Below are 13271 nucleotides of genomic sequence, written 5' to 3' on the forward strand. Positions count from 1 at the left end.
CTATTTTAAGGAGCTGAAAAAAGACTGCGCCATAGACCATCTCAATACTGGTCCAAAGTCTAAAGTCAATGGCGCAATATGCTTTTGTTATTTAAAGAGCGCGTTGGTAGAAAATGCGCCTCTGGGCGGGTCCACAGTGCGTGTTGACTTTGCTTATTACACACACGCATCACACAAACATGTCAAATATGAAAAACAAAAGGATTACAGTGTACAAGAATATTATTGTGTAGGCTACTTAAATATAAAAATTTAATGATGGATAGTCATTGCGTGTATTAGAATTAGGCTACCTATTTGCAATTCAGCCTATTACTACTTATAATGATGAATGAAATTGGCTAATTAATTGAACAATCGTGCCAATACACACACACACATATATATATATATATATAAATGACTCATCGCGCGGAGCGTTGGTTAATTCCTGCTTGACCTGTAGATGATCTGTTCGCGCACTTTAATAACTTCGCAAGAGCAGACCGGTTTCTTCGCTTGAGAAGCGTTCAGCTTTTCCACCAACAAATTCCGCCATGTAAATAGCGATCCGCCCTGGAATGGAAGATGACACTCTGATTGGTTTATTGAACGTTACGCCCATTACTTATTAAGAGAATAGGGGTAACCCATTCCAAAAATGCGCCCTGGCGCACGGACCGTTTTTCCATTGTTAAAATAGCAAAAGTTTATTTGGACATGCCCTGATTGCACCTGCGCTGTGCGCTTTTTACACTTTGCGTTTAGATAGTTAAAATAGGGCCCAATGACTCACCAGTAAAGACAGTCATTTATTTTGATTCTGCATTAATCTGTGTGTTTGAATGAACTAGTTGAGTAAAGTAGTTAATGACTCATTCATGAAGACAGTTTCTTTCTACTTATATCACCAAAACAGTATGTAATTTCATGTATATGTAGATTTGAACATACAACTTTTTGGGACACAGATTTTAAATATTAATACTATTTAAGACATATAGTGGGGTGTAGCAAGTCACTTGTTTATTCCTGAATGAATCAGTGTGTTTAAAAAAATTGGTTGAGTGAATAATTCAAATGACTTACTCATAACTACACTCTTACCGGCGTAACAATGTAACCTGCAGAAAGAGTCACTGAAAAAATCCCACCACTAATTGGGAAGACTGACAGTCTGAACACATTTCAAAGATTTGGTGTGACTAACCTGGCAAATACAGCAATTATTTCATCCTCAAAAGCTCTTCTTGCATCGTTCCAGGTGGACTGGTGCATCCTGTATCCTTGAAGTTATTTTTAAATTTCACATTAAAATAAAAAAAGATACAAATTATCACCTTCAAAAAGACGCATTTACATTTAGAACATATAAACTGAATATTTACCCACAAAACATACATTTCAGCACTGTACACTTTATACTCCCTGAAAGGTTTCTGGACCAGCTACACAAAGACACACACTTGATGACATAAATTGGGTTGTGATGACATGAGATTAATTTCTATTTGTCTTTTTTGAGAATGAAGTCTGTTCTGATTAAACAGAAAAAGGTCCAAAAGAGCAGAAGCTGTTGCATCTCATTGAGTAAAAGAGAATAGGAAAGGACCACTAACCTGACATTAATGTTACTTACACTGATAACACATTAATGCTTATTTTGAGGGACTGTTCACCCAAATGGTGTAAATTCTGGCTGGCATTAAACCTGTGGAATACAAATGCAGACACTTAGCAGAATGTTCAAGCTGCGTTTTAATGATGAAAGCATCGAACTGAAGCCATCCAGCTGAACTGAACAATAACAAACATGTATTTTTAACCATGTAAAATAAGATTGATTGATATATTAAATAGGCCTACTGGTCCAGTCTAATTAGCATTTTGTTAATTTTGGTACTTAACACTTAATGGTACTAAATGGTTCTTAATGGCACATATTGATAACAGGATCTGGTATTAATAGCTAATAGTCAATGTAAGTATTGACCTGTCTGTACTGTGTTAATTTAATAGCCTGTCTTAAAAAATGGCAATGGCAGACAGATGGAGAGATTGCTCATTCAGTACATGAGTCTATTTAGAGACTGAATGCATAAAGAGTGGCAGCTTTTATTCTCTTCTCTGTTCTGTCTAAATGGTCAGTGTTGGTTCTTTTGGCTACCTGGAGCCTCCCTGCCCAGACAGCACACAATACAGATGGGTAATTGGCATAGCTGTCAGGCAGAGAGAGCAGGAGCTGGAGAGAGTCTGATAACATGGTAATTAAAGCAAGAGAATTCAGTGATTGGAGAATAAAGCAACAATCAGACAGAGAGAGAGAGTGAGATTACATTTGGGTCCTTTGAGGACTTGAGTGAGTTCATACCTTATGAACACATAACCTTTTACACTCTGTGAGACTGTCTGAGTGATTGAGACAAGAAAGAGATGTTCTCTGAATACCTGTGCGCAGAGGAATTGCTAAGGCATTGATTCCTGGAAACCCCTAAGTCTAAAAAATTTAACTTGCATAATTGGTCCCATACCATTTGTGATATATATATATATATATATATATATATATATACAGTATTGTTCAAAATAATAGCAGTACAATGTGACTAACCAGAATAATCAAGGTTTTTCGTATATTTTTTTATTGCTACGTGGCAAACAAGTTACCAGTAGGTTCAGTAGATTCTCAGAAAACAAACGAGACCCAGCATTCATGATATGCACGCTCTTAAGGCTGTGCAATTGGGCAATTAGTTGAATTATTTGAAAGGGGTGTGTTCAAAAAAATAGCAGTGTGGCATTCAATCACTGAGGTCATCAATTTTGTGAAGAAACAGGTGTGAATCAGGTGGCCCCTATTTAAGGATGAAGCCAACACTTGTTGAACATGCATTTGAAAGCTGAGGAAAATGGGTCGTTCAAGACATTGTTCAGAAGAACAGCGTACTTTGATTAAAAAGTTGATTAGAGAGGGGAAAACCTATAAAGAGGTGCAAAAAATGATAGGCTGTTCAGCTAAAATGATCTCCAATGCCTTAAAATGGAGAGCAAAACCAGAGAGACGTGGAAGAAAACGGAAGACAACCATCAAAATGGATAGAAGAATAACCAGAATGGCAAAGGCTCAGCCAATGATCACCTCCAGGATGATCAAAGACAGTCTGGAGTTACCTGTAAGTACTGTGACAGTTAGAAGACGTCTGTGTGAAGCTAATCTATTTTCAAGAATCCCCCGCAAAGTCCCTCTGTTAAAAAAAAGGCATGTGCAGAAGAGGTTACAATTTGCCAAAGAACACATCAACTGGCCTAAAGAGAAATGGAGGAACATTTTGTGGACTGATGAGAGTAAAATTGTTCTTTTTGGGTCCAAGGGCCACAGGCAGTTTGTGAGACGACCCCCAAACTCTGAATTCAAGCCACAGTACACAGTGAAGACAGTGAAGCATGGAGGTGCAAGCATCATGATATGGGCATGTTTCTCCTACTATGGTGTTGGGCCTATTTATCGCATACCAGGGATCATGGATCAGTTTGCATATGTTAAAATACTTGAAGAGGTCATGTTGCCCTATGCTGAAGAGGACATGCCCTTGAAATGATTGTTTCAACAAGACAATGACCCAAAACACACTAGTAAACGGGCAAAGTCTTGGTTCCAAACCAACAAAATTAATGTTATGGAGTGGCCAGCCTAATCTCCAGACCTTAATCCAATTGAGAACTTGTGGGGTGATATCAAAAATGCTATTTCTGAAGCAAAACCAAGAAATGTGAATGAATTGTGGAATGTTGTTAAAGAATCATGGAGTGGAATAACAGCTGAGAGGTGCCACAAGTTGGTTGACTCCATGCCACACAGATGTCAAGCAGTTTTAAAAAACTGTGGTCATACAACTAAATATTAGTTTAGTGATTCACAGGATTGCTAAATCCCAGAAAAAAAAAAATGTTTGTACAAAATAGTTTTGAGTTTGTACAGTCAAAGGTAGACACTGCTATTTTTTTGAACACACCCCTTTCAACTAATTGCCCAATTGCACAGCCATAAGAGCGTGCATATCATGAATGCTGGGTCTTGTTTGTTTTCTGACAATCTACTGAACCTACTGGTAACTTGTTTGCCACGTAGCAATAAAAAATATACTAAAAACCTTGATTATTCTGGTTAGTCACATTGTACTGCTATTATTTTGAACAATACTGTATATAGAGAGAGAGAGAGAGAGAGAGAGAGAGAGAGAGAGAGAAAATAGGAGAGTATTAGGAAAGATTCTTATGTTTCTTCATTTGTAGATGTACGATCTAGATAGTATATTTCAGAGCACAAAACGTATAAGTGAACATTATGAATACTAAAAAGATTACAGACTACAGTTTTGATTTGACCACTCTGCAACCACCCAAGAACTCTTAGCAATGCACTTATAACCAATTAGTTCTACTCCTTTTATTTATAAAGCACATTTAAAACGGGCTCCAGACTGACCAGAGTGCTCTACAAAATAATGATCAAAGGTAAACATATCGACTGGCAAAAGCTAAATAAAACGTGTGTTTGCAAAAGAGATTTAAAAACCAGTAAAGAGTGAGCAGCTCTGAGGTGTGCTGGCAGGCTGTTCCACAATCTTAGGCCCATCACCGAAGAAGCTCTATCTCCTCTGCGTTTCAACCTGGTGGAAGGAACCAGAAGTAGGTTTTGCAATTAGCAACTATATAGTGGGTAAAGAGGAGAAGCTAAAGGAGGAACAGAAAAAGAATGAAAGAGAACTGCGGCTTGTTGTCTGTAATGGATTTGTTTGAGATTAACTGTTCATTTGGGTCGGGACTGACCTCATGTTACAACAATAACTACAGACTGACCGATGAAAAGATGAGGGAATACGTTTCTCCCACTGTACAGAAAGGATTTAGCAAGTTTTTGAAGTGTGACTATGTGTTTGTGTTTGTGTGTGTGTGTAAACGGACACTGATTTGTGTAGCAGCACCTCCTGTGAGTATCTCATCTGAGGTGGCCTGCACCTATGTCTGATCAGTAAGTGCAGTTCAGTAAACACACACACACACACACACACACACACACACAGCTGTGACTTGAGCTGGAGACACACTGCGACACCCCACTGTGTGTGTGAGAGTGTGTGTGTGATCCGTTACTCACTGCTGTTCATTACTCTCACTCTCTGTCCTCTCTTCTGTTTGTCCATCATTATTCTCTCCATCTCAGAGGTGAATCTCTCCTCCTCTAATTTGTTTGTTTCATCGTTGGTTAGCTCATCCATCCTACCTTTCTTTCTTCTTTCAGCTTCTTTCAGTTTTTGTTTCCTCTTTCCTTCAATTGCTTATTCACATAGTCCTTTCTTTTGCTTTCCTTCCTTTACTTATCCGGTTCATCTAGTTCTTTCTTTGTTTCTTTTTTCTTTCTTTTGATCATTTTGTTCCCTCATTTCATTCATTCGTTGCATGTTTCCTCATTTCATCGATTAGTTCATCCTTTCTACCTATTTACATTTATTCCTTTCTTCATTCTGTTAGTTCCATCCTTTTTTGCTTTTATTCATTCATTTTCTTCTTTTCTTCACTTGTTCATTCATTTCTTTCCTTCATTTGTTCATTCTTTCTTTTCCCCCATTTTCTGTTCCTTTCTTCCTTCTCCTTTCCTTCTGTCATTTGTTTGTTTCTGTCCTTCCCTCCCTTTCTTTCTTTCTTTGTTCTTTTTTTTACTTGCTTCACCATTGGTTAGTTTATCTTTCCTACATATTGTACCTCATTCCTTTCTTCCTTTCATTCTTTCCCTCCTTAATTTGTTTTGTCCTCTCATCCTTTCTTTCTTTCTTTCTTTCTTTTTTATATTTCTTTCTTTCTCCTTCCTTTTGTTCCCATTTTGTTTCATTCATTCATTCAATTAGTCAGTCAGTTTTTTCCATTCCCTCCTTCCCACCTTTTCCCTCATTCCTAGTTTCATTATTGGTTAGTTCATCATTCCTACCTTCCTTTTTGTTAATTTCTTCTTTCCATCCTTCTGCTCCCACACTCGTTTTTCCCTTCTTTTAATTGTTTGTTCCTCCTGTCCTTTTACTTGTCCATTTTTTAACCTTCATTCATCCATCATCAATATTCAAACACTAAGAGACCTGATGGTCATACTGAATGTTACTCAGTCTCTGTCTGCACTGAATGACCTGATCAGTTTTAGAAATTACAGTTACAATGGCACATCAGATAAATACGTCAATCGTGAAAGATAAATAACAGAATGAAACAGATTTAAATTATCACATAATCGCATAATATTAACTCTGACAACTCTTATCCATATAAATCACAAATGGATAAATATGTTACCCTCAAACACTGTTTTTTTTTTTTTTTTAAAGTGTATTTTATTTATAGTTTAACATTATAGTTGCGATTTATGGATTGTTTCATCCACAGACACACATTGCCAAAGTCAATAGAGTTGAAACAGTAGTGAATGGGGCCGGAGTTGAGTACATTGGACAGCAGAGGTTGGCTGCATTGATTTGTTAGGAGCATCTGATGGGTTTGTATGTTTGAGTGCATTTGCAGCTGGATGTTAGTTCACCGAAAACTCTTCTCTCCTATTTCAACAATCTTGAATTGCACAGTAACATGTTTTGTGCTCTGGACAGTGGCTGTTCTTGCCCTTTCTGGTCCCAGCAGTGCCCAGGTTGGGCCGGTTGACTCCTGCAGCTGAATTGGGGTGAAGGTAGGCTGGCTGTAGCCGGCGGGACAGGCCCATGAAGAGGCACAGGGTAGTGGCGATTCAGTCTGGCACTGCTCCGGCTTACAGAACTGCCATACAGAGTTTCATCGAAGGTACATTTGTTATTCATTACTGTGCTTTTTTCGAATATGAGGGTAGGTCTGCTTTCTCTTAATTACTATTGGTTAAATGGTCTACAACTATGAATTCTGTATAGTGTTTGTCCCAGAGGAATGTTTTATTTCGCTCAGTGCTCAGGAGACCTAATTTAGGTCAGTTATGTTTCATATTACGTTTCATTTGTGTCGTTCATATCAGATGTTTCTCCTAAAATTCCTTTAGGCAGAAATAAAAATAGATATAAATGAGAGTAAGACAGTTATAAAAAGAACGTGGGTTATATCTCACATAACTGCATCTTGAAAGAATTTGATGGTTAATGTTGGAATTGAAATCTTTGATTTTGGGATTAAAGACTTTTATGGCAGATCTAAGAACAGTGTGTGATATTGTTGGGATCTTGTGCTTGTGTGTCCAACCAAACACTGATGTTTTGGAGCAAATGCGTCTGTTATTTAGTTACTATGTACAGATAATATTAACCAGTGGATGCTCTGCAGTGAATGGGTGCCGTCAGAATTAGAGTCCAAACAGCTGATAAAAAACATCACAATAATCCACACGTAAATGTCAAAGCATTTTTTTCCAGCTAAAATTGAGTCCTCTATCCATAATATCGCTTCCTCTACTGAAAAAGTTGTCTTGTCTGAATCAGGAGAGAAATATGCACAGATTTGGGATACTAATGGGATGTATACGATTTATTTAATAGAGTGGCTCATGAAGACAGCATATTCACAAAATAGATATCAGGACATTATGTAATTATAATGAAAAATGGAAGGACCGCTGGAGCTTATAAGTGAATATTTAGTATTTGATACCTGATATTTAAATATCCTGATTATGCAGAAGATGCTGACTATGCTAATGAAGGCTGTATAAAAAGTTTTCCTTCAAGGTCAAAGTTTCCCTCCAAACTCAGCAGATGTTCATTTGGTTTTCCATTCACAATTAAGTCCTTATCTCTTTTATGGATATCATTTACTATATCACAGCTACAGGGTTTCAGAAGATGAAATCAGTGTGCATGAATAATTCACACACTTCATATTAAGGCAAGAAGCAGTTGCCCACTATGTGTAGCTAGTTAATGGTGAGAACTGGTCCATATATACTAATAGCCAATATTGCAATTAAGACTGATAAGCTACCTTACCTTATCCTTATATCCTTACCTTAAACAACTAGCTCAATAAATATCTGTTTCTCAGCATGGGAGATTTATTTTCCTTGCTATTAACCAGCTTCCGTAGGAATGTTGTTGTTGGTCAGAAAATCAATGTGGTAGTGAATAATCCTTTCCTGTGTTGTTTGTTTTCCCCATTTAATGATGTTTCTTTCTGTTGACGGAGGCCGTCTCAGGCGGGAGATCTCCTGTTATTCTTAATGCCTCTGCCCTGTCAATCTTCCTCCATTCTCGGTTGATTTGCTGGCTGTCGAATTGATCTGGTATCCAGCAGACTGACTGTTTTGCAGTATGGAGAGATTCATAGATCTAAATAGACATCCGTCCATTTTTTTAGCCATGCAGGTCACTGGATGTGACAAACTGAACAACCCTAAAGTGGACTGTATGTGTCTGTGGTTTGAGTTGAACTTTAATGTCTAAATTCTTCTAGAAACTTTCAAAGTTTTAAGCTGCTTTGGCTCATGTCAGTATTTGAGATTCACTGGCTCTTTCGAGGTTTAACCATGTTATGTCGACTTTGTATTGGATAAATGATAACTTTATTCCTGGACCAAATTGGATGTGTGCTGAAGACCACAATTTACATAAGCTGACTTCATGATGGACCTGAAATTGTCTCTGCTTGCCTTTGTGGGGTAGAGTTGCCTTTAGAGGTCTTGAAGTAAAAAATAAAAGTGAGAGATGGTACTCTTCACTCTGCCAGCCAGTACTAAAGCTAGTTTGTATGGACGAAGCCCGACAACACATTCTTTGAGAACAACTTTATATTTTTACGGTATTTTTCTCGACATGATTGAACTGCTCTCTAGAGCTGGGTCAAGATGGAATAATTTCATGCTTCATTTCTGGGGTTCAAGATAGTGTCCGCAGGACTTCCCCTTGGCAAATACTCCATAACCATGGATTGAACACCCACTAGCTGGAAGACATGCTGATATGGAAAAGACTTATATATTGAAAAGGTAATCTAAGGACTGTTTTGTAGTAGCTTGTGGTATATTTAATTTCATGTTAAATGTGGTTTAGGTAGCAAAAGTTAAAAAGACACTTTAACATTTTTACCAATACTATGTTATGCTGACATACACTGCCATCCAGAAGTTTTTTTTAAATAGAAATTATTATAGTTTTATTAGTTTTATTCAAAAAGTATGCATTAAATAAATCAAATGTTGCAGCAATGAAATAAAAGTTTTATAATGTTACAAAAGTAAAAAAATATAAAAAAATGCTGTTCTTTTAAATCGAATAATATATATATATTTTAATATATATTATTTAAATAGAACACTGATATTTTAAATTAGAATAATATTTATTGATATTGCTATTTACTGTATTTTATTAAATAAATGCAACCTTGCTGATCAAGTGACATCTGACAAAAACATAAAAAAATCGTACAGTACAGTAGTATAAATGTGTTATGTATTTGTAAAATAACAATCAGCACTGAAAAAAGAAGCATTTTATTATTTTATTTTTAGTCACCGCATAGTGCCTAATTCTATAATTCCTATGCTTTTTGTATATTTTTTGTATATTTCATAGTTTTAATGACTTTGCTATTATTCTAAAATGTAAATGAGTAAAAATAATGCATTAATTTATACTAAAATGGTAAATTTTAAATTGAAAGAGCAGATGTGGCCAAACTTTTACTGGTTACGTTTATGCAGAAATTATGCATATGTACATATATAGTTTTTTTCACACATGCATTTTTTTTTGACTTTTCTGGTACTTCAGGAAGTGACATTTTCAAGGGGGAAGGAGCCTATGGGAAAGTTTAGTAGTGTAGTACTTTCTTTAGGAAGGAAAAGTGCTGCGGTAATCTACCATGGGCTTTGACTCGGTATGACCTTGCCACAAGCCACACCAAACCGCAGGGTAATTGCTTGCTAATGACTGTTAAAAAAAAAGCAAGGAAATGTCAAACGAAGTTTGGAAACTTTCATGATTAATCTTTTTCTGTGGTGGCAGGAGAAGATCTAAGCCATTCCATCAATCACATCAGGCAGGAGAGTGACTCTTTCTTCAGGGTTGAAAGCATTTGCCATTGGATCTCTCTTTGCATTAACTTAGCTGTCCTTGCCCCGTTTCCATCTCTCTTTCTGTCTTTGTCTTCTATTACATGTATCTAAGCAGTTTAGTGCCTTGCATCAGCACTCAAAGAGCTTTGTACATCCCTCTCCCAGAATATTTAATGGCAATATTCAGACTTTTGTCCCCATTTGACCTCTGCTGTCTGTCTTCCACCCTCTCCTGATGGTGGTGTTGAGACCCCCTTAGTCTTCACACTGAGGGATTGAACGATTAACTGAAGAACGGTTCTGGCCAAGGTCACATTCTGAAGCCCGATGAGAAGCCTGAGTGAGGGTCAGAATTCATCTTGCTTCCCACGTTTACACCCTACTGTCTCCACCAGCATAACATTATCTACACTATCTTATTAAATACAAAGGTCACAGCGTCATGGTATTAAAGCCAACAGCTGCCCAGAAAGTGACTATTCTGACATATATCTACTAATTCTGGTCATTGAAAGTGAATTTCCAAGATTGTATTAGTGATGGGGATTTTTCCTTAAAGGGTTAGTTCACCCAAAAACGAGTTTTACTCACCCTTAAAGCATCCTTGGTGTATATGACTTTCTCCTTTCAGACGAATCCAGTGGGAGTTATCCTGGCTATTCCAAGGGTAACAACTGTCGTTGTAGTCAGCAGGTGTTGCAGTTGAACAGTCCACAAATCGTCAAATAAAGCTTGTGCATTCATAATAAAACGTGCCTCACATGGACCCAGGGGGTGAATAAAGCCCCTCTGTAGCAAATCCATGTGTGTTTGTAAGAAAATTATCCATATTTCAAAATTAATATACACTTTTCTCTCACTTTCCTTTATCTGTCATACACGAAAGCTGTTCTGGGGGATGACGCAGCATGTAATATACACAACACGCGTGCCTCTGAGATATGCTAGTCTCACGAGTTTGTTTATAGGAGCAAAAGAAGTAAAGTTTCTTTACTTTATCAAAGGGAAACCAGTCTCCTATTCATTTCTAGTGAAATCCATCCATCATTTTTCAAAAAAAAATCTTTGATTTGTACTTCTAATTCGTGAATGCAGTTTTGTTTTTATTCTCTCTCCACATTCGTCACTAATCACGCAACGCTGATGTCTTATGTCAATCTCTGGAAGTGCTTCAGTGTATGACATCAGTAGAAGTGAGAGAAAAGTGTTTAAGTTAGAAATATGAATATTTTTCGTACAAAAACTATATTTTTCTTAAAGGGGGCCTCCATCTATCCCCCTGAGCCATCTGTGGCACGTTTTATGAATACGCAAGCTTTATTTGACGACTTGTGGACTGTTCGACTGCAACACTCGCTGACTACAATGATATAGCTTAGAATAGCCAGGATAATGTTTAATATAACTCTGATTGGATTAGTCTGAAAGAAAAAAGTATTATGCAACCTAGGATGCTTTGAGGGTGAGTAAAACACAAGCTAATTTTCATTTTTGGGTGGCGTAACCCTTCAATTTTTACTGCAAATGACATCATGCCAGTAGGTGGAGACAACTGTTTCGTTCAACAACACTAATTCATTTGGAGTTAAAACAAGTTACTTTTGCTGAACTATTTCTGTCAAAGAAAAATATATAGTATTTAAAAAAAATGATGTCTAAATCAGCTTTGTTTTCAGCACGCTCTAGTCCGTGTTGCTTTAAATGCTAATGAGCTCTGCTGACCACGCCCCTCTCTTCCGTGGGGCGACGAGCAAACTGTAAACTTCAGCCTTGAAACTACCACATATTAGGAAAGGCGATTTGCAAAGATTCATAAAAACCCTCACACTCACTTCTTCTGTAGATGAATCTGGATCATGAATGATTTGCGCGAATTTAAACGCATTTAGGCAGATTGGGATTGGCGTATTCCTTTCAAAAACAAAAGTAATGTAAATCCTCTGCGTCTTCAGTGGCTCAGATGTTGGGAGAAAATGACGACTGCTATGTTCATTTTTACATTCAACAACAAAACACCTAAATCACTTCCTCTGCACCATAGTCGACACAGACAAACAGATCACAGCTCCCTTAGGGCGGGTCTAAGGTAAGACAGCCTTGTCAATCAACTATTGTGGGACATGCCTGTGCAGAACTATATAATTGCGACAGGAATCTCAGAACAGCCTGATTTGAAAATAACCACTGGGTGGATTTTCATCATGGTGCATGTTTACAAACTTCCAACACACATTTATGTTCAAACAACAACAAAAATTAATTTTGCATCCGATGACACTTTTAACATCACTGTGTTGCTTGGAGATATACAGTGGTTTATTCTGCTGTGGCTTTATTCAGATATGTTCACTAATGGATTATAAATAGACAAAATAGCTCTAAATGTTGTGTCTACAAAATCTAAGTTAGTCAATATCAACTTATATTACAATATTACAATATTACACTCAAAATTGGGCTCAATGTCAACATGAGAATCACTCTTGCTTGTGTGATATTACTTAAAGGTGCAATAGGAGATCTTGGAAAATGCTAACATTAGCCTGATAGCACGGAAAGCGAACGCCCCACCCTCCCTGCAATCGCTGTCCAAAGCCACGCCCCCTGAACGCATTTATGCTCACAAACCAGGATACCAGAGACAACATTACTACAATACAGCGGTTCTCAATTCCAGTCCAGTCCATGTTACGAAGTGAAGTAAACCCCTGCTCAGGGAGTATGGAGCGATGAACACGGTGTAGGGATCATATCGATTGGAACACAGTTAATTCTAGTAGCTCGAGTTGGTCATCTGAAATGGGTGTGTTAACTATGCAAGACATGTAAAATATGTGCGCGAGCACTTGTTTTTGTGAAACGCTGGGCTATGTGTCATTAATCAGCGAGAAAACTATAAAAAGTACTACAATACCAGGAAGGAAGAACGGATTGTTGATGTTTGTCTGTCATTCCAGCTCTGTCTGCACAGCATGCGTGAATGCGCTAATGACATATTCTGTCTGCGCGACCAGGGTGCACAGAGCTATGCAAATACATACATTGACAGGCAGGTAGGAAACCTATTTAAAATGCTCGAACCGAGCATAACAAAAAATGTTTCAGAAGAAAATCACCTTTTGCACCTTTAACCTCAACCTAGTGAGCTGTTTTATTTACTAAAAATTACTAAAAATATTGATGTGAAGAGGTAAATGTAATTCAGTGTGCTGTTTATGATTGT

General features: G+C 37.4%; 1 protein-coding gene across 2 annotated transcripts in view; it reads left to right on the forward strand.

Annotated features, from left to right (window-relative positions):
• LOC128012191 (sterile alpha motif domain-containing protein 10-like) overlaps positions 1-13271 on the forward strand; it is a 72200-nt gene that overhangs the window by 17280 nt on the left and 41649 nt on the right. The window contains exon 1 of one of the 2 annotated variants that reach the window (XM_052595272.1): positions 6535-6816. The exons of the other annotated variant lie outside the window; for it this stretch is intronic. Coding sequence (XP_052451232.1) covers positions 6738-6816 — 79 coding nt within the window. The 5' untranslated portion in view covers positions 6535-6737. Of the gene's footprint in view, positions 1-6534; positions 6817-13271 lie in introns of those variants that run through there. 2 annotated transcript variants of the gene reach the window in all.

The sequence above is a fragment of the Carassius gibelio genome, chromosome B23, assembly GCF_023724105.1.
Source record: "Carassius gibelio isolate Cgi1373 ecotype wild population from Czech Republic chromosome B23, carGib1.2-hapl.c, whole genome shotgun sequence".
Lineage (NCBI taxonomy): Eukaryota > Metazoa > Chordata > Actinopteri > Cypriniformes > Cyprinidae > Carassius > Carassius gibelio.